Source organism: Anomaloglossus baeobatrachus, chromosome 2 (assembly GCF_048569485.1).
Source record: "Anomaloglossus baeobatrachus isolate aAnoBae1 chromosome 2, aAnoBae1.hap1, whole genome shotgun sequence".
NCBI lineage: Eukaryota > Metazoa > Chordata > Amphibia > Anura > Aromobatidae > Anomaloglossus > Anomaloglossus baeobatrachus.
Genome location: NC_134354.1, coordinates 251666369 through 251692819, shown reverse-complemented (window position 1 = coordinate 251692819; position 26451 = coordinate 251666369). Strand labels below are relative to the sequence as shown.

Genomic DNA, 26451 nt, shown 5'->3' with positions numbered 1-26451 from the left:
AGTGATGAAGGGTGTCTCGGGTAAATGCCTTCCTTTACTAAACTAGGACTTGGGGTCAGCTATGGGTTGCCATTAACTCCTTATTGCCCCGATTGTCACCGCGTCAGGGCAATCGGGATGAGCCGGCAAAAGTCCCGGGACTGTCGCATCTAATGGTGTGGCAATTCCAGATGGCTGCTGGCTGATATTTTTAGGCTGGGGGCTCCCAATAATGTGGGTTTCCCCAGCCTGAGAATACCAGTCCTCAGCTGTGAGGCTTTATCTTGGCTGGGTATCAAAATTGAGGGGGGACCGCACACTGTTTTTTTAAATTATTTATTTATTTTATTGTACTGTACGATATAGACCCACCCACCGGCAGCTGAGATTGGTTGCAGTCAGACAGCTGTCACTCAGCATGGGGACGCATCTGACTGTAACCAATTACAGCCACCGATGGGCAGGGGAAGCAGTGCATATTCAATGAAGGTAATGATTGGCCTGGGAAGTGAATGACCAGCCACAGCAGCAGTGTGACAGCCACGCTGGTGATTCAGTAAGTATGAAGCGCTTACTCCTACCCCTTTGCGCCAGATTCTGGTCTCCATTGACTTTATGGGAACCGGCATCTAGCCAGATAGGGATCAATCCACCATCGCCCCCGAGTCAGCGGGGGATTGAACTGCCAGTCCTCCAAAAAAAAGATGCACTGTGCAGACAGCAAAATAGAAATCTCATAGACTTTGCTGTGAGAAGAAAAACGCATGTATTTAGGTGCCTCTTTGTGACTTCAAAAATGCACCAAAAACGCAAGATGCAGCGTGTGAACATATCCTACACTATCTAATGGGTGTCCAGACTAAATATAAACAACTGGTGGTGGCAGCGAGTATTTTGCTTGTATTAATGTGGGGCTTGGCAGAGATCATATCGGTGGTATATATATATTCCATGAGCTGGAACTGGTTATATACATACAGTACCCTCAATGTGGGACCCTCATTAATAATCATATTAGCCAAACAGCTGTGGCTTCATTTACTCATGGTCTGTCAATTCCGTAATTGTCCTGATGCTGAGGGGATGCTAGAGAGCTGTTTTGTGACAAATTCATGAACAGAGGTGGGATGGTTGTGTGAGTCCCCCCGACTATTCATGACACCCAGAAATAAAGTACATCAAGTCAATCAATAGATCTTGGAATAATAATAAGCGTCACAATTTGATGTTGTTTTTTTGTTTAAAAATGTTCTTGTGCTGTGGAAATCTTATGAATGTGCCCCTGCTATGTGCTGTGTAATGGCTGTGTTTGACTATACAAGGACATGGTCTAACCATACCACATCTCAGGGGAGGGGAGGCTGTAAAAGAATATTCAGACATTACAACATTGGATCACAAATAATTCTTTCTTTGGGGTAAAACATTTTTTAAAAACAGGCAGGGAAATGTTTTACCTCACAAAAAAAAATCAGCTATAATCCCCCCTGCCCAGGAGATGTGGAATGATCACACCATGTCCCTGTACAATCAGACACGGCATGACACAGTATATAGCAGGGCACATATATAAGACAATGTCAGCAGAGGAACATTTTTTTTTAAACCCATGCAATTGTGGAACTTATTCTTACTCCTGTCTCGATGACTATGGAATAGCGGGGATCCAGGATTCTTAAGCTGTCCCTCTAGCTAGGGGGCCTTATGCTATCCTTAATCTCAGGCATACTCCTGATGGTGGAGAGGCCTGAATCTCCTTCCTGGCCCTGCTACTGACCAGTCCTGATCTAATTCACCTTCCCCCCAAGGAGGGATGGGAGAGGAGTGTGATGAAACCTACAGATAAAGACAGACAAGGAAAAACCAAACTCTGTCACCTCTGTCACCTGGCAAGCACACACATAGGTAAAGACAATAACACATTCAGGAGGGAAAACAAGAGCATGAAGGAAGCTAGAAAACAACAGGGGTAAACTTCACAAGAGTACCAAGCAAAAAGCAGAACTTTCCCCAGAAAGTCTGGGACAGCACACCTCACAGACCAACATAGAATAACTATAGCTGGCATGGGTGAAAGGATTCAACTAGCATAAATAGTAGGGGAGCAAATGTGATAGGTCTCCCCACAACATGTGATCAATGGAACAAGCAGACCAGCAGAGATTTAAGCGGGCTTTACACGCAATGACATCGCTAACGAGATGTCGGGGTCACGGAATTCGTGACGCACATCCGGGCTCGTTAGCAACGCTGTTGCGTGTGAAACGCACGAACGACCGTTAACGATCAAAATTACTCACCTAATCGTTGATCGTTGACACGTCGTTCTAATCCAATTATCGTTGCTGTTGCAGGAAGCAGATTGCTCGTTGTTCTTGCGGGAGCACACATCGCTATGTGTGACACCGCAGGAACGAGGAACATCACCATACCTGTGGCCGCCGGCAATGAGGAAGGAAGGAGGTGGGCAGGATGTTCCGCCCGCTCATCTCCGCCCCTCCACTTCTATTGGGCGGCCGCTTAGTGATGTCGCTGTGACGCTGCACAAACTACCCCCTTAGAAAGGAGGCGGTTCGCCGGCCACAGCGACGTCGCTATCCAGGTAAGTACGTGTGACCCTTCCTAGCGATGTTTTGCGCCACTGGCAGTGATTTGCCCGTGACGCACAACCGACGGGGGCGGGTGCTTCACCAGCGACATTGCTAGCGATGTTGCTGTGTGTAAAGCCCGCTTAACTCTTGCTAGCCTGCCTAGGAATCAGCACAAAGCCGTTCGATGGCCGAGTCTACCTGTGTTGATCCCAGACACCAGAGAAACCATTGAGCGAAGTGTCTGCAATCTGAACAGAGCTCAACACCACCATGACAGTTGGCGTAAGTTTGTGCAAAACTCTTTTTGAAAATTCCAAGATCTTTTGAATAAAATGAACTTTACAATTAACTTTGTTAATGGGAAAACACCTTTAAAGAAGACTTGTTACCAGGTCAAAAGTGGGCTAGTTTGCTCTTGTTTTAATCATGCTGCTCCCATGACAAGTACAGTTTTTTTTTTAAAAAATAATAAAATTTAGTTTGCAAATTTTGGTCTTTACAAGGGGGTGTGTCTCTCTGGAAAATTTGGTGACAGTTTTTTTAAGCTGATCTGCATAACTACCCTGAGAGCAATGACCTTTCGGTAAAGATGATAAAAATTTGCAATTAATGAAAAGGTCTACACTACAGTTCAAAAGTTTAGGGTCACTTAGATATTTCCTTATTTTTGAATGAAAAGCAATTTTTTTTCAGTGAAACTAACATTAAATTAAACAGAAGTACACTCTATACATTGTTAATGTGGTAATTGACTATTCTAGCTGCAAATGTCTGGTTTATAATGCAATATCTATATAGGTGTATAGAGGCCCATTTCCAACAACCACCACTCCAGTGGTCTATTGATACATTGTGTTTGCTGTGTTAGAAGGCTAATGGATGTTTAGAAATACCTTGAAAACCCTTGTTAAAGTATGTTAGCACAGCTAAAAACAGTTTTTCTGATTAGAGACGCTACAAAACTGACCTTCCTTTGAGCTAGTTGAGAATCTGGAGCATTATATTTGTTGGTTCCATTAAACTCTCAAAATGTCCAGAAAAAGAGAACTTTCATGTGAAACTCGGCAGTCTATTCTTGTTCTTAGAAATGAAGGATATGCCATGCGAGAAATTGCCAAGAAATTGAAGATTTCCTACAACGGTTACTACTCCCTTCAGAGGAGAGCACAAACAGGCTCTAACCAGAGAAGAAAAAGAAGTGGGAGACCGCGCTGCACAACTGAGCAACAAGACAAGTAAATTAGAGTCTCTAGTTTGAGAAATCGACGCCTCACAGGTCATCAACTGGCAGCTTCATTATATAGTACCCGCAAAACGCCAGTGTCAACATCTACAGTGAAGAGGCGAATCCGGGATGCTGGCTTTCAGGGCAGAGTGGCACAGAAAAAGCCATATCTTAGACTGGCTAATAAAATAAAAAGATTAATATGGGCAGAAGAACACAGACATTGGACAGAGGAAGATTGGAAAATAGTGTTATGTACAGACAAATCGAAGTTTGAGATGTTTGGATCACACAGAAGAACATTTGTGAGAAGCAGAACAACTGAAAAGATGCTGGACGAGTGCCTGAAGCCATCTGTCAAGCATGGTGGAGGTAATGTGATGGTCTGGGGCTGATTTAGTGCTGGTAAAGTGTGAGATTTGTACAAGGTAAAAGGGATTTTGGATAAGGAAGGCTATCACTCTATTTTGCAACGCCATGCCATACCTTGTGGACAGTGTTTGATTGGAGCCAATTTCATCCTACAACAGGACAATGACTACACCTCCAAATTATGCATGAACTATTTAGGGAAGAAGCAGGCAGCTGGTATTCTATCTGTAATGGAGTGGCCAGCCCAGTCACCAGATCTCAACCCTATTGAGCTGTTGTGGGAGCAGCTTGACCGTATGATACGCAAAAAGTGCCCATCAAGGCAATCCATCTGGTGAAGGGGCTTCTGGAAGCATGGGGGGAAATATCTCCAGATTACCTCATCAAATTAACAGCTAGAATGCCAAAGGTCTGCAAAGCTGCAATTACTGCAAAAGGAGCATTCTGTGACAAAAGCAGAGTTTGAAAGAGAAAATTATTATTTCATGTAAAAATCATTATTACTAACCCATTCAATGTCTGGACTATATTTTCTACTAATTATGCAACTCATTTGATAAATAAAACTATGTCTTTTCATGTAAAAGACAAAAATTGTCTGGGTGACCTCAAACTTTTGAACTGTTGTGTATATCTATTGTACCATATAGTGGATTTAAAATAAAAAAAGAACAAAATACTCAGGGGACCAGCAGGAATAAAAAAAAGAGGAAAGTCTATCAACTTTTGACCTGGTCACATGTCCCGTTTAAGCAAACTCTACATGTCTGCAAGGACCTATGTTTTTTCCTGCAGAGTATTGAACTATAGCATCAACTTTTTTTCATTACAATAAATAACATCACGCTCTCCCCAGCACCCAAAGTTAGGTGCCTCGGAGTGACCTTTGACTCTGCCTTGTCCTTCATACCACACATCCAATTCCTCACCACCTCCTGCCGTCTTCAACTCGAAAATATTTCCAGAATCTGTCCTTTCCTCAATTCTCAATCTACAAAAATGCTAGTGCATGCTCTCATAATCTCCCGCCTCGACTACTGCAACATCCTCCTCTGTGGTCTCCCTGCTAACACGCTTGCCCCTCTCCAGTCCATCCTTAATTCTGCTGCCCGAATGATCCACCTCTCTCCTCAATACCACCCTGCTTTTCCTCTCTGCAAATCCCTCCATTGGCTCCCAATCTTCCATCGTATCCAATTCAAACTACTAACACTGACCTACAAAGCCATCCATAATCTGTCTCCTCCGTATATCTCTGAACTAATCTCTCGCTACACTCCAAAACGTAATCTTCGGTCCTCCCAAGATTTCCTTCTGTCCTCCTCTCTGATTCGCTCCTCACACAACTGACTCCAAGACTTCTCCAGAGAATCCCCAGTCTCCTGGAACTTGCTGCCTCAACACGTCAGACTATCTACTACACTTACAAACTTCAAACGGAACCTGAAAAATCACCTGTTCAGAAATGCCTATAACCTTCAATGACCCCACTGCCCCACCACCGAGCGGAGCTGCCGCCCCACCACCGTGCGGAGCTGCCGCCCCACCACCGTGCGGAGCTGCCGCCCCACCACCGTGCGGAGCTGCCGCCCAACCACCGTGCAGAGCTATACCCCACCTACTGTCTCCTCCCCAAAATCCTTTAGAATGTAAGCCCGCAAGGGCAGGGTCCTCTTCCCTCTGTACTAGTCTGTCTATTGAAACTTGTATATGTATTCTGTATGTAACCCCCTTCTCATGTACAGCACCATGGATACAATGGTGCTCTATAAATAAATAATAATAATAATAATAATAAATAGTAGTACATCCTGGTGCCATGTCTTCCCCATGTAATTAGAAAATCTCAGTATTGATAAGCCGTGGGAGTAAATGCTTTTTGTGTTATTACGAAAACGCAAGTGAATCCTCATCCATGGGATAGGGGATGGCTTGCTGATTGCTGCACACCTTAACTTTTGATTGAGTGAATGGACCAATGCTACAGTATCTTGCTGTGCTGCTACTAAGTAGATAGTGTGCAAGGTGGAACAATTTACAACATAAAATAGGTACAGTAGCCGCCACAGGGCTGAAGGCGAGTATGCAAACAAGGCTGTCGGAACGAAGTGCCTCGATTTAAAATGTTTTTGGGTAAATTGTAGGGCCATCGTCATGCACTTGCATTGAGCACACCAGGAACAGTCTTGTTGAACAGCGCTTGCAATGTGAAGATTCACTAGTCTGCAGTGACATAGAGTGACACACAGGGTGACTGCAGACTTGTCATTTTAGACCGGACAACCCATGGAAACAAGGTAGACTGTGGTAGACGTTTCTAATGACTAAATAGCTCACAGGCAGAAGTCACCACATGTACCCTCTTCACCCTGTTGTTGAGTTAACGGGAACGTATGATGTCCCTTATGCCCTACAACCCAGCAGCATTCACATGTGTATGCCAAAATTCCCACCTAACTAGCCCTGTATAATGATATGTATTAAAATCAATATTTAAAAAAAAGCGTTTATAAAGTGCGCTGTTCCTATGATAGCTAGGCCTGTGACTAGTCGAAGTCGCATTGTTTCCTCAGACTAGTCGGCCATCTTTCCATGTTATTATACCCCTGTAGGTGGGATAACATTATTTCCATGAGCCGCCATCCCTCACCTCCTTGAAATCTTGCACGTGTGCGCATCTTATTTTGGCAGCGTCAGTGTGCCTCAGAAGCCAGGTGTACACGCGGTGGCTTCAGAGAAGTGTGACGCCCTGGCAAAACCAGGTAGTCACAAATAGGCCCCCGCATAACACCTTCCCTCACTTAGGAAACACACAGCCAACCAGATACCCTAGTCACCCCCCTTAGGGAAAGATAGACACACCAGTGGGTGTGACCAGGTGGTTGGGACACGCCCACCCAGGGTTCCAGACAGCCCAGGGTGGGAAAACAGTTAGTCTAGTCAGATTAGTCTGAAGTTCAGTTTGGAGAGGAGTATGGGCTGGAGCGAAGTGTAGCTCCAGCAGGAAAGTTCAAGTCGAACGGTACCAGGGTAGGAGCCCTGGTGTCACTGGCTAGGAGGCAGACGGTGGTCTCCATCAGCAGGAGACGGGAAGACGGCTCGGCAGAACCGAGGTGGACCGGGACAGGGTTGTAGCCTGCCGGTACTGACACAGGGAACCGACCCGGAAACCGTAGCACAAAGGGGGGTACTCGGACCCTGAAGCCAGAACCGGCAACAAGCAGACTGGTTAATTCACCGATTGAGGCCAGGACTAGAGGTCCTGTCCCACCCAAGTCCCTCATAGAAGACAACAGCTCACCGACAGGGAATAAGAGGTCACCGCCAGGGCCCATAGATCCCACGGGCCAGCGTCTGCGGGCACGGCTCCTTAGGCCACATCCAGCCAGGAGCGGACTCCTGAGTTTCACACTAGGAAGTCCACCTTACACAAAATAGTGCAGAGGAAAAGGATAGAAACCACCAGCCAGGTGGGGGACCCGAATGCAACCGGCCGCGGCACCGGCCACGATCACCTTGGTTTACCAGAGACTTGTGTGGTTTATTAAGTGTGACTCCCTGCGGTCGCTATCCCATGCACTGTCATCGAGTCCCGGGGCCACCATCCCTACCCACGGAAGGTTAACAACTGGCTGCACAACATCTCCCCCGGGTGCCCCACAACAGCAGCGGTGGTGTCCCACTTCACCACACACTGTGGGTGGCGTCACGAACTTACTACAACCTAGCCCGTACATCTGCGTCCCCCCATTTATTCGGCGTGTCCACGAGACCCCCGGGTCCGGAGACCCTCGAGCCACCACCTCAGAAGGCCCGGATCTGAGCAGCGCTGGCTGCTGGCACGGGGGCGGCACAGAAGTGCATGATCAGAAGTGCAGCAGTTGTTCTTCCAATCATGTGCAGTGAAATGTGCCATGTGCAGAAGTTGTTCTTCCAATCATGTGCAGCTGCCGAAATGAGCCATGCGCGTGCACAAGATGGCTAGGAACTGTGGTGACACCGGCTCTTGGAAATCATGTTATCACGCCAACACTCGCGTGATAATATGGAAAGATGGTTGATTAGTCTGGAGAAACAATGCCTCTATGCCCCTTCTACTAGTCAAAAGCCTAATTACCATAGAAACAGCACATTTTATAAATGCTTTTATTAAACATTGATTACAGTAAATAGTGTTATACAGGGCTGGTTAGGCAGGGAACTTTAGCATACACTTGTGAGTGCTGCTTGATTGGAGGGCAAAAGGGACCTCTTATTTCTCCAATACTGAATGGCCAGTGAGCACTGGTGAATACTGTCAGTAGCCTCTGCCTGCCCTCCACAGAGGGAGGCTGTGCTGACCTGAAATTTCAGACATCAGCAAAGTCTCTGGAGGTTGCTACAGACTACTATATTTACTTTGAGGCGCCACCTTCTCTTACAGCGAACAGAACGGAGCGATGTCATTCTCCAATGAAACCTTTTCTCATAAACCCAGGACTTCAAATAACACAAAAACTTTACTGATCCTTCAATGACACTTAGGAATAGAAGCAGCAGCAATTCAGATGGAAACTATTATTTATGATAGCACTATTTATTCCTTGGCACTTTACATTCGAAAATGGGTATACATATTATAAACAAGTACAATAATTATGAACAATACAAGACACAGACTGGTACAGGAGGTGAGGTCACTGCCCGCAATGGCTGACAGGCTATAGGGGATGGGTGAGGCACAGACTGGTACAAGAGGAGAGAGAACCCTGCCCTCGAGGACTCACAGTCTACAGGTGATGGGTGAGGCACAGACTGGTACAGGAGGAGAGAGGACCGTGTCCGCAAGGGCTCACAGTCTACAGGGCTTTCTGCCATGTTTTTTCCATCTTCTATATAAGAAAGTCCTTGGTTACCCCTCTCCACACACAGCAGTTTTTAATTGCAATGAGATAACACACAGTTAGGGTCACAGAACTAGGGACCCCAAAATAGAGATATACCTTGGCGAGGTATTGGGGCTCGGTTCATTGATCAATGCGATTGCTAAATATCTTTTTTCCTAATAGTCTTGGCAGATATGCATTTCATGATTCACATGTTCACTTTCCAGTTAGCAAATTGCATTTTTCATTATAATTGTCAGCATGCTTGTAGCATTATACCATTATCATATTATTGGATGCGCAGCCTTCATCTTTATTGATTATGTATTTTGTGGCTTCCACTCTGTATACATATATACATATTGGTGCTCACTTCAGTTATCCTTTAGTATTAGAAAATTAGAAAGAGTGAAAAATTGTATCTATAGGCTAAGTTCACACAAGTATGTAAAAATATCGTCAATTTTAATTCAGAAAAACAGATGCGTTTTCATCTCAATTGTCGTTCATATGTAATTTGTCCATATACATCAACATTAAATAAAATTTACTAGACCAAATACAGTTTAATTGAATAACATTGGTCCTAGGGCTGTGTGTGATGTCAGTCTTTTGTGGACATTTTCTGTGACCGAAAATACAATCTTGTGAACTTAACCTTATTGTATCTCAAAGGCAGTGGAATAGGGATTTCCTGATGTGTGTAGAAGATAATGGAGGGTCACAATCTAAAAGGCTTTTTGTAAATGTAATTGTGGCCCGTTAACACCCATGAACCATCGGTTGCTGCTTAACGGATGACACCTCAGATGTAGACATAAAGTTACTTTATTGAGGTAATACCACTACCTACCAAAAAACACATAAACAAGGAGTAATTGTGCATACGATAAAATAACAATTTTTATTAAGACTAATTCATAGACATAATTCTGTGCATAGAACACAACCAAAACAATACATTGAAAATACTTAGAAAATATTTACACATTTAGTGAATCATGAAATCTGTATTGAAAAAGTTTTCAGCTTTCTGTATACCAATACAATATATGGATATAGCTCAATATATTATAAAAGCTCTCAGCTCATAATATATAAATAAATAATCATAAGGTGCAAATAATCACAGTATAGCAGCAATCAAAATATAAGGTACATACAATAAAGTGCATAAGATCTCATTACTTATTTGCTGCTACTAGTTTGCATTTGCACATCTATCCAGCCAAGTATCAACTTTTACCTCATATATAGGAATATACAGTGCCTACAAGTAGTATTCAACCCCCTGCAGATTTAGCAGGTTTACACATTCGGAATTAACTTGGCATTGTGACATTTGGACTGTAGATCAGCCTGGAAGTGTGAAATGCACTGCAGCATAAAAGAATGTTATTTCTTTTTTTATTTTTTTTTTTTAAATTGTGAAAAGTTCATTCGGAGGGTCATTTATTATTCAACCCCTCAAACCACAAGAATTCTGTTTGGTTCCCCTAAAGTATTAAGAAGTATTTCAGGCACAAAGAACAATGAGCTTCACATGTTTGGATTAATTATGTCTTTTTCCAGCCTTTTCTGACTAATTAAGACCCTCCCCAAACTTGTGAACAGCACTCATACTTGGTCAACATGGGAAAGACAAAGGAGCATTCCAAGGCCATCAGAGACAAGATCGTGGAGGGTCACAAGGCTGGCAAGGGGTACAAAACCCTTTCCAAGGAGTTGGGCCTACCTGTCTCCACTTTTGGGAGCATCATCCGGAAGTGGAAGGCTTATGGAACTACTGTTAGCATTCCACGGCCTGGACAGCCTTCGAAGGTTTCCACCCGTGCCGAGGCCAGGCTTGTCCGAAGAGTCAAGGCTAACCCAAGGACAACAAGGAAGGAGCTCCGGGAAGATCTCATGGCAGTGGGGACATTGGTTTCAGTCAATACCATAAGTAACGTACTCCACCGCAATGGTCTCCATTCCAGACGAGCCCGTAAGGTACCTTTACTTTCAAAGCGTCATGTCAAGGCTCGTCTACAGTTTGCTCATGATCACTTGGAGGACTCTGAGACAGACTGGTTCAAGGTTCTCTGGTATGATGAGACCAAGATCGAGATCTTTGGTGCCAACCACACACGAGACGTTTGGAGACTGGATGGCACTGCATACGACCCCAATAATACCATCCCTACAGTCAAGCATGGTGGTGGCAGCATCATGCTGTGAGGCTGTTTCTCAGCCAAGGGGCCTGGCCATCTGGTCCGCATCCATGGGAAGATGGATAGCACGGCCTACCTGGAGATTGTGGCCAAGAACCTCCGCTCCTCCATCAAGGATCTTAAGATGGGTCGTCATTTCATCTTCCAACAAGACAACAACCCAAAGCACACAGCCAAGAAAACCAAGGCCTGGTTCAAGAGGGAAAAAATCAAGGTGTTGCAGTGGCCTAGTCAGTCTCCTGACCTTAACCCAATTGAAAACTTGTGGAAGGAGCTCAAGATTAAAGTCCACATGAGACACCCAAAGAACCTAGATAACTTGGAGAAGATCTGCATGGAGGAGTGGGCCAAGATAACTCCAGAGACCTGTGCCGGCCTGATCAGGTCTTATAAAAGACGATTATTAGCTGTAATTGCAAACAAGGGTTATTCCACAAAATATTAAACCTAGGGGTTGAATAATAATTGACCCACACTTTTATGTTGAAAATTTATTAAAATTTAACTGAGCAACATAACTTGTTGGTTTTTAAGATTTATGCATCTGTTAATAAATCCTGCTCTTGTTTGAAGTTTGCAGGCTCTAACTTATTTGCATCTTATCAAACCTGCTAAATCTGCAGGGGGTTGAATACTACTTGTAGGCACTGTAGCTGCATATATACTTTAAACATTTCAGTTATCTACATAGTGGAGTTGCTGGATAGTGCTGCATGATCAATGCAGTGCACCTTAGGTCAGCCCACCCAGAAACATGAGCTTAAGTCTATAAGGAAAGAGCCTCATATATAGAACGTGGAGTTATTTTACCCATATTGGCTGCTGTATGTTAGCTGAAGTCAGTCTGCCTGTACCCCAATGCACATTTCGCAATGAATGCTTCCTCAGGGGGCTGCTGTTAATCAGTTATGATCCCCCTTACATAATAACACTCACCACATAATCTATCAGTAGCGGTGAGACACCGGCGCATGCGCACTGCCATCCACCCCCACCCCGGGCCTGCTGCTAGTCAACGGAACTTTCGCATGCGCAGTGGCCGAAAAAATTCAGCTAGTGAGCACATGCGGTCCTAGAGACAGTGGCGCAGCCGAGAGGAGAGGCAGAGAACAGCAGGCACGTGCACTACACCGCCACCTGGATGTAAACATAGGTATTAACCATGTGTTTCACCATTCAATTCATTGAAGTATCAGATGGAAAAATACCCTCAATTTCCCTTTATTATTTGGGCAAAAGATATTATATTCCATAATTGAAGTATGATTACATTTGTCACATTAGACATACATGTGGATAGATTATAATAAATTGATAATTATAAAAGGCCACTTATTGTATCTCAATACATTATGCAGGGATCATTTCAATTGAGAATGGATATCTTCAATCGTGATAATGATTCAGTACTTCAGAGGGTGGAGTCATCAATCTCCATAGGGGATTGCTCTGGGGTAACTAGATGTTAGGTGCAGTTTGCACACTACGACATCGCAGCTGCGATGTCGGTGGGGTCAAATCGAAAGTGACGCACATCCAGCGTCGCAGTCGATATCGTAGTGGGTAAATCCTTTTTGATACGATTAACGAACGCAAAAACGTCCAAATCGTATCGGTGTAGTGTCGGTCATTTCCATAATTTCGGAAGGACCAATGTTACGATGTTGTTCCTCGTTCCTGCGGCAGCACACATCGCTGTGTGTGAAGCCGCAGGAGCGAGGAACATCACCTTACCTGCGTCCTGCGGCTCACGCCGGCTATGCGGAAGGACGGAGGTGGGCGGGATGTTTACGTCCCACTCATCTCCGCGCCTCCGCTTCTATTGGCCGCCTGCCGTGTGACATCGCTATGATGCCGCATGACCCGTCCCCTTAATAAGGAGGCGGGTCGCCGGCCAGAGCGACGTCGCAGGGCAGGTGAGTGCATGTGAAGCTGCCGTAGCGATAATGTTCGCTACGGCAGCTATCACTAGATATCGCACCTGCGACGGGGGCGGGGCCTATCGCGCCCGGCATCGCAAGTATCGGCTTGCGATGTCGTAGTGTGCAAAGTGCCCCTTACAGAAAAGTGCATCACTAAAAACAAACTTATAAAAAAATGATTAAAAACATTGAAAAATATATATGAATCCAATGGAGAAAGCAATTAACCATTAACACATAAGGCTAGAAAGAAGGCTGATGCTAGAGAACCAGGATATTCACTATCATACAATTAGTCATGTGCCTAGAGTATTAGCTATGAATCAATAGGTGTACATACTACCAGAGGAGAACAAGCCTCCCTACAGGAAACAAGCAAAGTAATTTGCCTCATTAAATCCATGTGAAGTTCTTGTTCCCAAAATGGTTATCCACTTGCATTCCTGCTGTAATAATAGTCGCTTAATATTACCTCTACGTATCCCTGTCTGAACATGCTCAATGCCTCTAACAACGTACGAGGGTCACTTGCATGTTTCATCTTAAAATGACGGGGCAATGTTTTAAGTTCATCCAAATTAGTTATAGATTTGGCTGCGATGATATCGCGTACGTGTTCCCTGGCTCTAATTCTCAATTGACGAGAAGTTAGCCCAATATAAATTAGATCACAACTACAGGTCAAATAGTATACCACCTATGTGGTGGCACAAGTGATATACTCACAAATCTCATACTCCTTGATACTCTCAGTTGATTTAAAACTCTTGGCTCTGCAAATATTGGCGCATGCCATACAGTCCCCTCATGGATAACAACCTCGCAAGGGGGCACGTATTCCAAAAGGGGCACCTGTAGTGATGACATAATGGCTTTTAACTAATGGATCTTTAAGATTTTTACTTTTTTTAGAGGGTAATCCAAAAGATATTTCCTGAGGGTAGGCTCAGTCTGAAGTACAGGCCAGTGTTTCTTTAAGATATTTTTTGATAGTATACCATTGTGAGTTATATGTGATAATGAATCTCAATTTATCATCTATTTTCTCTGACCTATTAGATGGTTGGAGTAGAGATTCACACGTGGATTTTTTTGCTTGATTATAGCCATTTTTAATGCACCTTCTACTATATCCACGTGACTGAAATCTACCCCTCAGATCCTCAGCCAGCTCCTCAATTTTTTGTTCAGTAGAGCAAATCCGCTTCATTCTCAGGAATTGCCCAAAAGGGATGGCTTTGATGGTTAAAGATGGATGACTTGAACCAGCATGCAACAGGGAAAGGGAATTAACTGCAGTGGACTTCCTGAACACATCCGTTTGCAGCTGTTGATTACGATCTACTTCAATTTTAATATCCAGAAAGTCCACTGCCTCCCTGCTGCATGAATAGGTTAATAATATAATCATTAATGTTAAATTGTCTCATGAACTGCTGAAGGTCATCCTCACTCCCTTGCAATAGAAAATACAATACAGGCGCAATATGAGAGGCACCCGTGGAAATTATTCTGGGTATACTAGAATATTATCTGCTCACCTTTACAGGTTGTGCGCCCCTGCACAACCGCATTGGTGTGTGAAATTTCAGGGATTCCTCCTCTGCTCCAAATGCTGTGATCGCGTTTGCTGTGTGATATATAACTGATGAAAGCAACTTTGATTGCTGAAACGCGTTGTGATAATAGGAGTCCAAACAATAAAAGTACAATATTTAAATTACTGGCATATGGTTCATAAGCGCTATATCAGACCAAAAATACCTTTTCCTATATCCTCACTCCCTTGCCATATGAACAGTATATCATCAATATACCTTAGCCATAAGGGGATATGGTCCGCAGCCTACGCACCCCCGTCCCCCCACAAACCCCTTTCCAGTAACCCAGGAACAGGTTGGCAAATGAGGGTGTACAGGCCATCCCCATAGCGTACCCCGTTTCTGCAGGTAATACTGTTCTTTAAAGATGAAAAAATTATTCGTGAGGATGAACTCCAGTAGCTCAATGACTAACTCACATAATTGGCCATCCCAGTTGCTTGTCCTGAGAAAAAAGCGGACTGCCTCCCCCCTAGTTTGTGATCAATACACGTATACAGTGACTCGATGTCTGCAGTTACTAAATACATATCAGGTTCTAGATGAATCCCATTTATTCTTGTTAATACGTCTGTAGTGTCATGGAGGTATGATGAAATAGCCGTCATCTTTTCCATCAACAACCAGCAATTTCTTATGTTTCGCCTACACCCTACTGCACTTATTGAAGTTGTCATTGTGCCTAACCAGCACAAAGTGTACAGCATTATTATGCAACTAAATGAAAAGGTATATATTCCATCTCAATTGTTTATTTTAATGTAGTAAAGTGAGAAAAATAACCAAACAACTCAAAATGCACAAAAATAAATTTCTTATATTTAAAAAAAAAAATAAAAAAAATCTTAGTGACCAGGATAGACAACTTTCTTTTCATTAACAGTCACAAGACTTTCATCCATGGAGTCTGACAATTTCTTAATACATTCCCAACATTGGATATACTGAGTATGTGAGCTCTGGGTCACCCAGCCTCGGAAAGCCTCAGCAATCATGCCAGGAGCATGATTCCTGATGCTTCTGTCAGTGTAGAACTGATAGTATAATGTATTGCAATGATCGTGCATTGCAATACATTATATCAGTGATCAGGGGAATAAAAAGTAATGTCCCATATAGGGACTAAATAAAAAAGTAAAAAAAAAATTGTAAAAATATAAAAAAAAAAAAAAATAAAGAACAAATAAATATGATTCTAATAAATATGTATATTTATAGTATGTAAGAGAAATAAACAAAAATAAATAAAAATGTTTACATATTTGGTATTGCAGCATAACAACCCGTTCTATAAAACTGTTACACCAGTTAACCCGTTCACTGAACACAGTAAAACAACTAAGTACAAAACATAGGAAAAATAATGTATTTTCATCATACAGCTGACAAAAAAAGCAGAATAAAATGGGATCATTTATATATAAATAAAAATGGTTCTGCTGAAAACAGTCGCTACTTAACCCCTTTAAGTGAACACTGTAAAAAAAAACAAAAAACAAAATGTAAAAAAAAATGGCTTTTCATCATACAGCTGACAAAAAAGTGATGTTAAACACAATCAAAAATGGTATGGCTGAAAACGTTATGTTATCACACAAAAAACAAGCCGCCATACAGCTGTCAGCCCTTTTTCACGTCAGTTCCAGGATTACTTTTTATTGGGCATGTGATTTCCCGGGTTGGTCTTCACCCGCTATTGTAGAGTAGTGGTTTAGTCCTCCGTTACACGGACTGACTATTCATGTGGGTTCTCCCCCTGTGTTTTTTCCCTCACCTGGCTTTGCTGGCACAAGTTAACTAGTAGTAACCCTTGGGTGGTTTTCTGAATCCTTCTACACTTCTTCCACTGAATTATTAATAACACATCTATTTGGATATACCGTATATATAAAGTTTTTTCCTTGTTTATGAAGTCTTATTCCGCGGGCATGAACTTATACTCTATTGTTCTATGCACTCCGTCACTCTCGGATTTCACTATCATCCTGTCCTAATGCTGACTGAGACTCTTGCGTTATGCGGTAGTTGACGCATGCGCACACACTTTTTTCCCACGGGTCTGAACTCTATTCACATTTCTCTTCTGATACTCGCTTCCTGCGCAGCCGCTGTTTGTTTTTTTCCCACGGTGTTGAACTGTATTGAACTCTCACTCCATATGAAAGTCTGGAGCGGTTTCTGTACTTTCAGTGAGGGTTGCACCAGTGGCGAGGGCACCTCCATGTGTGGGCATATGTATATGTATATACATATGTGTATATATGTAGGCATTTGTACAATTAATCAGTTTTCACCCACTTCTGTCACGGTGGATGGGTTTTATTAAAATAGTTCTATATACACAGTTTTTGTCTTGGAGTTCTGTAGTCTTGGTGCAGAATTCTTCTTCTCCATATGGTTAGGATGACTTGTATACACCTTTCTTGGGTTGTCTTTTTCTTTCTCCACATGGCCTGATCTTTCACTATTCCCTTTGGGTGGACGTGCTTGTGCCTCCGCAATTCTGATCCGTACTTACCTATGGTTCTCCGCTTATAAATCTGGGTGAGTTCTAGGCTCTCCCCGGAGGTCTTCACACAAACAGATTCTGTATATACACACTTGCACATCCCGATGCAGTGGATCTTATTATATATATATATTTTTTCTGTCACACACAATTAGATTATGAACATTTTTTAAGTGTCACACAATTTATTATGTCGAGGTAACACCGTGAATGTCTATATGGGACAAGGTTTTATGTTTTGTTCCTTTATTATGTATTCACTTGTATTGCGTCATGTATTGATCACGATGCACCCTTTCCCGCCCGTTTTTTCTATATGGGGCGGTACTCTGACGTCACTGTCTATTTAATGTACACATGTGTCTACCACGGTAGATTTGATGTTGTTTTTTTATGGTCCTGAGGAAGGGGGCAGAGCTCCTGAAACGCGTAGACCTATGCAACAATAAAGCTACATTAATCTGATCCTCAGACTTGTGATCATTGGCGCGGCATTTGAAAACCCTTCCTCTACTTTTCTCTGTTGTCAGCCAAAAAATAAAAAAAGCTTTAGCTCTCAAAATACAGCAATGCAAAAACATTTTTTTTCCCTACAAAATAGTTTTTTGAGTGTAAAAGTGGCAAAACATAGAAAAACTGTATAAATGTGGTATCGCTGTAATCGTAGTGCCCTGACAAATAAAGCTGTCTTATCACTTTTATTGCACAGTGAACAGCGCAAAAAAAACCAAACCAATTCCTGAATTGCTGTTTCTTCTTGATTCTGCCTCACAACAAGTGGAATAGAAAGCAATCAAAAAATATTATGTGGCCTAAAATGGTACCAATAAAAACTCCAACACATCCCGCAAAAATCAAGCCCTCACATGACTCTGTCAGCAGAAAAATAAAAACTATAGCCTTCAAAATTTGGTGATGCAAATAACCTTTATTTTGTAAAAAAGCATTTTTTAGTGTGCTAATAGCCAGGTCTAACAAAACGATATAAACCTGGTATTGCTGTAATTGTCCTGGCCTGAGGAATAAAGCTGCCTAATCACTTATACCACAAAGTGTACAGCATAAAAAAATAGATAAAGCCAATTCTTCAACTGCAGTTAATTTGTTCATTCTGTCTCCCAAAGATGGCAGTATGGTGCTGCTCACATTTATCTTCTGCTCTACCTTGAACGCTTACACCGGGGATTACGTGTAAATTCCTGAAAAATGTGATTCAGACAAAATTCCAACGGAATATTCACTGTAATGAAGCAGAGGGAGTCACTTTGAACTCACATCTAGCCTATGGTCCGGCGGTGTCCATCATTTTATGCCTCTTTTTAGACGTGCACAAAAGTGCAGTCATCAACATTTTTATTCACCTTTGAAATGGCGTACACTGCTGAACAAAGGCTGAATGGAGTCTGGAGTAAAGGGGGCTTTACACGCTACGATATCGTTAATGTTTTATCGTCGGGGTCACATCGTTAGTGACGCACATCCGGCGTCATTAACGATATCGCAGCATGTGGCACTTATGTGCGACCTAAAACGATCGCAAAAGCAGCTAAAATCGTTTGCCGCGGAGAGGTCGTCCTAAAACAAAAAATCGTTTACCTCTCATTAGCGATGTTGTTCCTCAATCCTGCGGCAGCACACATCGCTGTGTGTGACACCGCAGGAGTGAGGAACATCTCCTTACCTGCCTCCACCGGCAATGCGGAAGGAGAAGAGGTGGGCAGGATGTTACGCCCGCTCTTCTTTGCCCCTTTGCTTCTATTGGACGGACGCCGTGTGACGTCGCTGTGGCGCCGCATGACCCGCCCCCTTAGAAAGGAGGCGGATCGCCGGCCAGAGCGACGTCGCAGGGCAGGTAAGCCGTATGACGGAGGAGTTCGATTTTGTGCGCGACGGGCAGCAATATGCCCGTGTCACACAAACGATGGGGGCGGGTACGCACGCTAGCGATATCGGTACCGATATCGCTACCGTGTAAAGCCCCCTTTACTCTGCTGCCTCATTAGTTAATGGATCTGTCTGGGATTTCATCTGAATCATGTATTCTGGAGATGTACATGGAAACACTTATGTAAGTGCTCAGCATAGAACACAGGATTAATGTGAACTGATCCAAAATGTTCTGTATTCTAAATTGCCACCAAATAGAATTCAACTCAACCCACAAAAGCACAAGTCCCACTCAGGTCCGTCATCTGTTAACAAAGTTATATGGGCCTTCCATGTCACTGGCAGCACAATGGCTGTGGAAAAATGCTATGTCTCTCCCCTCAAAAAAGAAATCCAGCAATATATGCGCTCCCAAATCCTAATTTCCCCTTCCTTGTGAGAACCACAATGTGCCTAAACCAAAGTTAATGTCCACATGTTTGGCATAGTTGCAGTGAGGAGAGCCCTCTTAATTAATGAGAAGCAGGTTGCCAGAAGGAAGAGCTAGGCACTACAATGTACTGGGCACGACAAGGACTTATTTGCAATTTTTAATTCTGCAACATTCACTGCGTTTGACTCCATGGGTATTTTCCAGAGACTAAATCATCACTACACCCATACATTGATTGAATTAATTAATTGAATTGATTGAGAGGTGCCGTTTGTAAAATGGGGTCACTTATGGGGGATTTCGGCTATGATAGCACCTCAGGGGTTTTGCCAATGTGACTTGGCACCTGCAAACCATTCCAACTAAATCTAAACTCATTATCCAGGAGACTGCTTCGAGATAGATAAAAGCTAGTCAAAGCTGTTGAAATTATGGTATTCAATAAAAATGATGTACCCATTTCAGAATATGGACAAAGTGAATGTAGCATACTCCTTGTTGGAAAAAGAATACAGAACATGCGATCATTATCCAGTCAGAGTGTGAGGTTAAAGAATGGTGGACTTTAGAAAATGTATATATGAGCTGTATACTTCAGGATTTGGAAATAACATTATCATGTTTTTTTTGTTCTTAAAGAGGTTTTCTGAGATAAAATCGCATCCCTGATATAATTTAAACAGTAACCCGTCCTAGTCACGTGTCAGTACTGGCCACAGACTTAAGATATACATCTCTTGTGTTTCCACTCACAAGAGCTGTACCACTCATACCTCAGCCATCTATGGTGTGTGAAGAAATATTTTAACCCATGTTTTGCTTGATGAGCAGATCTCTAGTTTCATCCCCCTCCTGCATCGGTCTGACAGATTTATAGCAGTGCACAGAGACTGACTGCTCCCAATTGGAAACAAATAAACATTGAGGAGAATCAACCGGTAGATACTCCCTGTTTTGCTCAGTGAGGAAGAGAGATATTTCTTTACATATGACAGCCTGACTGAAGTATGTGTGATATAACTTTTCTGAGTTGACACACAGATCTTGGAAGCTAAATATCTTCAGTCTGCAGCCTGTTCTGATTTGTGACTAGGACGGGCTGCAGTTTGAATCATACCAGAGACGCCACTTTATCTCATTCACGGAGAACCCCTTTAATCAGACTCTTACATTTAGCTTAATCTACTGGGGTCTTAAGTTCACTTAGGATCTTTCACTTGATCAGTAGTAGTTGATGCACACCAGATTTCACAGTACAAACTGCATGCATTATTAAAGAGTAATTGAACTTTTTGATAATTATTTTTTTATGTGGTGTAAACCTATTAATTCTGCACAGATTGGTTGGGATCTTAATCCTGAGACCCCCACTGATTGATGAAAAGACCACTGTGTACAGCTGAAGAGGCACAGAATGGAGTATGGATTGAATAAAAAGTCAAAATCTAGATTTAATAGAAAATCAAGAAGGTGATTGGTCTATTCTGCAACTTCTGTGCGTTATTCTGACATTAACACCATTAATTTAGTTCTTTCTTGGAAATCTTTTTGTAAATGGTAAAGTTTCTTTATTTTTCAGAGTGTGGTCCATATGCTGTTTTGTAGAATATTAACAATGGCACATGGTTCAAGGATGAGATGTCAGTTTTAATTGCTTCAATTTCTCTTTGATCATAGAGAGTTAAGGTCAAATGAAGGGTCTTTCAGATTTTTTTTAAACTACAGACAAATTAGAGGATTGTTTTGTTGGTTGTTAAAGCTCCCCCGGGACACATCCTAGCGGAAACCACTGTCATAGGTCTGGAGGATCTAAAAACAGAATAGTAAGATAGCAGACATGCAGAAATGTGCTGTAATGAAGCTGCAGTCACAGCTGTAAAGGTAGCCATGAGCATATATTGAGTAAAATGTTCTTATTAATGAAAGACATAGTTATGATTTTGAAAGATAATTATATGGTAAATAAAGGCAACAAGAACAAGTGGAATGTACCATAATAATACAGAAGCATGTTAGATCCCACCCAGCCCTTTTGTGTGGGTGCCAGGGCTCCTCTTTTCCCCATTAGGTCCTGATGAATACCATCACTTAAAGGAGGTTGTATTGTTTCCACCCATGTGCCATGATAATTGAGAAATGGAAGTTGGAAATATAATCATCATATCTGGTTATTGATTTTTCTACACCCTTCACAGAAATGTTATACCGGGGCTCAATAGAGCAATTTGTCCCGACATGCTTTGAAAACTGACTATCTGACTGAAATTTTGCTTAATGGTGAAACTGTACCTAAATGACGTAATAACATATCATGGATACATTTCAGAAAATGAAAACTATCCTTGTTGTCAACGAGCTTGTGCCAGCATTGAAAAGAGACGCAGAAATCTAAGCAGAAGCCACACTAATTCTGATGGTGGTATAGCTTTGCTGATCATACACCACATATATCCAAAACTAGGTTTTCACTTGATCTTGTTGAACATTGCACTTGAAAACCACGAGAATTAATAGAGTTGGACGCCCAGCTATAGCAGCCTCCTCTTCTCAAATCAGTTTTTCCACTAGCTTTATGAGTATGTCTAAAGTTGTGTTGGATGTTGGATGGCTTTGAGGTCAGGGCTCCATGCGGGACACTCGAGCACAATCAAACTAAAGAAACCATGTCTTGACGTTACTTCACTTTGTGCACTGACGTTACTTCACTTTGTGCACTGATGTTCATACTGGAACAGTAAAAACTAATGTCACCAAGTTGAAGTGTACAATTGTCTAAAATGTCAAGACGTTTAATCTAGTGATGTACAGATGACATCTCTGAGTCTCTCACCTTCCCTTTAGTTTGCTGTATAACTTAAGCTTTTCACATTTCAGGCACATTCTCAATTTTTACATAAAGTTCCAATCTTGCCGTCCCCTGAAACATTGCCCTGCTGATGCAAAATTAGTGCGGTTTTGCACTTAGCAGTATCCTTTGGATTTTTGATAACCTATACTCTTGATACAGACCTTTCAATGCACCTGCACTTTAATTACCTTTTTTTTTACCCCACACAATAATAGTGCCCCAATAAATCCCTCATATAGTAATATGTCATGCTTAGCTCACCCCACATAGTAATGTTGCCCCCTTAGTGCCCCACACAATAATGCTGTCTTTTTAATATTCACTAAACACTAATAATGTTCCCTCTGTTTCCCAAAAGTAGTAACGATCCTTTTGTACTCTCCAGAGTATGGTTGTCTCTTTTAACATAATAAAATAACATTCCTTTTTTTACTTAGTCCTCATTCGCACAATCAATAGGGCAGCAGTCTACAAGCCTCCTCAAGCCTTCACTGGGGGTAGTTTGGGATGAACAGGCATGATGATGTCCCTTTATTGCCCCACAAGCGCTCGAGTCCTGTGCACCTACTTCTATGGAATCACTCATAGATCACCAAGGAAGGCATAGAGAATTTTGACTGTACTTGGTGGAGCAATAGTACCATAATTTTATATTTGTAGCTCTTAAAAACTAATCTATGAGTAAAATAAAATTATGTGGATTTTTGGATGTTGATATTGAAAGAGTTCCTATCACCCAACTTGAACTGCCCCTTTTAAATAATAAAAAAGTGGGCAGCCCCAGCCTGATGATTAGTACTACTGAGGCATGTTTCTAAGTGTCACCAAACGATATATAACATTACATGTATCTATTAGCTGATCACTTATGTGAACCTTTTTTTAGGTGAATAGTAGAGTAATTGGTGTCCAATGGGACACTAAGTGAAAAATCCAGGGCTTAGATTTCTAGTTGCTTGCTTTTAAATAATCCTAAGCTTGATTATGTCATTATAAAAAAAATATTATGGTTTATATGGGAGAAAAAAATAACATTTTATTTCCTTTAGCCGCTGCTGCTTGGCATTGAGTGTAATTGCCTGGTTTACTATTTACTTTATCCCAAAGTCTTAGTTATTGGGTATGCACCCACACTATTTTTGGTATCTAAATGTCTGCCATTTACCTGCCTATGCCGTTAAAAAGTAGCCTGACTGTACATAAAATAATTGTTTTGATTTTATTTTCTTTAAATCACCATTTACTAATGGAATATTGTTGTAATATTTTAGTGGACTTCTGTTTTACCAAGACTTCCAGAGTAACACGCAAAGCCATATTTGTCTGTCTGCCAAAAAGGAGCATGATGCTATAAACCAGATCAGAACATCTTGTTAATCCATCTGTAACCTGCTGATAGATCACCAAGGAAGGCATAGAGAATTTTGACTATACTTGGTGGAGCAATAGTACCTTAATTTAATATTTTCAGCTCTTGAAAACTAATCTAAGACTAAAATAATGTGGATTTTGGATATTGAAAAAGTTCCTATCACCAGTCTTGGACTGTTCTATTTATTTAATAAAAGAACGGGCAACTCCAGACTGATGATGGTACTATTGAGGCATATTTCTAAGTGGCACCAAAGGATCTATAGTATTTTGTTCTTTTTTCTTTTAACGGACTTCACGGCATGGCAACTTGATGGATAAATTCTCTGTAGGAAGATCAATCTAGTGCAAGTCTACATAGGTCCACCAGGGTCTTCTTCACCGTTATCTTGATAGCATCAAGTCATCAGATGCTGGTCTTCCTCTTTACCTTGTTCCTTCTATTTTTCCAACCATGATGTCCTTCTCCAGTGAGTGCTCTCTTCGTATGATGTGTCCAAAGTAGGCAAGTCGTAGCTTGGTGATCCTTGCTTAGAGTCACTTATCTGACTTTATTTGTTTTGTATTTATTAGGTGATCACTTATGAACTTTATTTTAGGTTATCTGTGACATATTTGAGCATTTTGCAAAAAGTTCATATTCTTCAAGATTTTAAGAATCTGTTTTTTTTCTTCTTTCTAGGTCAATATTGCATGGAAGCAAGTATTAAATAGCTCCTTGTGCTGGATTATTTCTGTGTACCAGCATCTACCTTGGTGATCAGGAACTCACTCATCTCCAAATGCCTAAAAGCAGTAAAGTGACTCAGCGAGAGCACAGCAACCAACATGTCACAGAATCTGTTGCTGACTTATTGGCCCATGAGGAACCAATAGATCATAAAGCCAGTGCACTAAATGTATCTGGCGAAGAGACTAGAGGAAAACCACTGGAAGATATTTCAGAATTAGAGGACAGACCGGCATGGAACAACAAGCTGCAGTATATACTAGCACAAATTGGATACTCTGTGGGTTTGGGCAATGTTTGGCGATTCCCATATCTGTGCCAGAAAAATGGTGGAGGTAAGTGCAGATGCTTGAAAAACAGTATGGCTGATTAATTGTTTTTTTACAGTCTTTTGTATTTATTAGGACATTTGTATGGACTTCTGTTTGTTTGGCACATTAAAGCCTACATTGCATTTTTGTTATTTTTTAAGTTTTACTTAACCAAATCTAAAAATTGATTTAAAAAAAAGAGAGCAAATTTTAAAACTTTCCATTATGCTTCCCTTTCATAAATGCACCATGACTACGTTTTGTCTAAAAATGTTTTCAATAACCTGGTGTCTTGAAATCCTTTTTGCCTTGTTCATTAATTCAAGAAAAGACATGAATAAGGAGGGTTGAAAAGGCCATATACATTGATACCTCTTCAAAACACCACCACTTTGAGAAGACAACCCTCTACCCATACCGCATTTTCTGTTCTTCCATATATTATGAATACTGGTCACAAAGACCTTTTATAATTCACCTATGGTTTTCTTAAATGGGAACTGTACTTTCAAAAAGCTTTGCATAAATGAATAATACAGGTAATGGTAACAAACTTTGTAATGAATCTTATCAGACATATATGCATTGTTCCTCACTTATCAGTCACTTTTTCCCACTCCATCATCTTGCCTTCTGAACTCACTACCCACTTTTAACAAGAACAGCTAAAATCATCATCTTTAGACACAACTGCCATTAGGTCCTGGTGGTGCCATGTCATACAAACCATTATACTCTATTGAGATGGAGTTTAGAAAAGCAGAATGAGAAAACAATCTGAAGAAGAGACAGAGATAGTACTGAGCTTTCTAACAAGTCTTTTACATCATAACAGATCTGGATTCACATCCAGACAGCTCACTAGTGATGTATAATTTCTTCTATGCTACCACTGCTTATTTTATGTGCTAAAAAAAGGAAAGAAGACCAAGAATTCCTCTGTGTATTGTGCTGTGTATTGCAGAGTTCAGAACAGCTAGCATCCTCCCACCAGCTCTGAGTGGATTGTAAATTACAGATAGAGACTTCAGAGGTGAAAATGCAGGATACATGTTATATAATCGCCAGTTGTAGTGGAATTCATCATGAACACACACAGAACAACTTACTCTAAAAAGATACTTGAAAGTGAGGTTAACCTTTAGGCCCTGTGCGCACTAGGCGGTTTTACCCGCGGTTTTACCCGCGGTTTTGCTGCGGAAATTTCTTGAGAAATGCTTGTGATCTTTCTGCAGATATTTCCCAGCAAAACCTATGGGAAAAAAAATAGCTGTGCGCACACTGCGTTTTTTTCTCAAGAAAATTCTTTGTGAAGATTTTCTTGAGAAAATTTCTTGAGAAAATGTGCATGTCACTTCTTTTCCGCAGGTACCTGCAGTATACCCTCAGTATTTCACTCCATTCACTGTAATGTAATCGCGAAATTCCGGGGGTATACCGCAGGTAGCAAATGATATGCGGTATACCCCCGGTATAGCCGCGATTTATCTGCGGTAATGCTCATCGCTGCCTGCGGTTTTGCAGGAAGTGATGTCATTATGACAGAAGAGGAAGCGGAGCAGAGTAAATACAGATGTCACAATCCCTGGACGCCGCA

General features: G+C 41.8%; 1 protein-coding gene across 2 annotated transcripts in view; it reads left to right on the top strand.

The window, feature by feature from the left end:
• Window positions 1-26451, top strand: part of SLC6A17 (solute carrier family 6 member 17) — a 121454-nt gene that overhangs the window by 11317 nt on the left and 83686 nt on the right. For both annotated transcript variants that reach the window (XM_075335742.1, XM_075335741.1), the window contains exon 2: window positions 24496-24878. In XM_075335742.1, the coding sequence (XP_075191857.1) occupies window positions 24596-24878 (283 nt within the window). In that variant the 5' untranslated portion in view covers window positions 24496-24595. The remainder of the gene's footprint in view (window positions 1-24495; window positions 24879-26451) is intronic.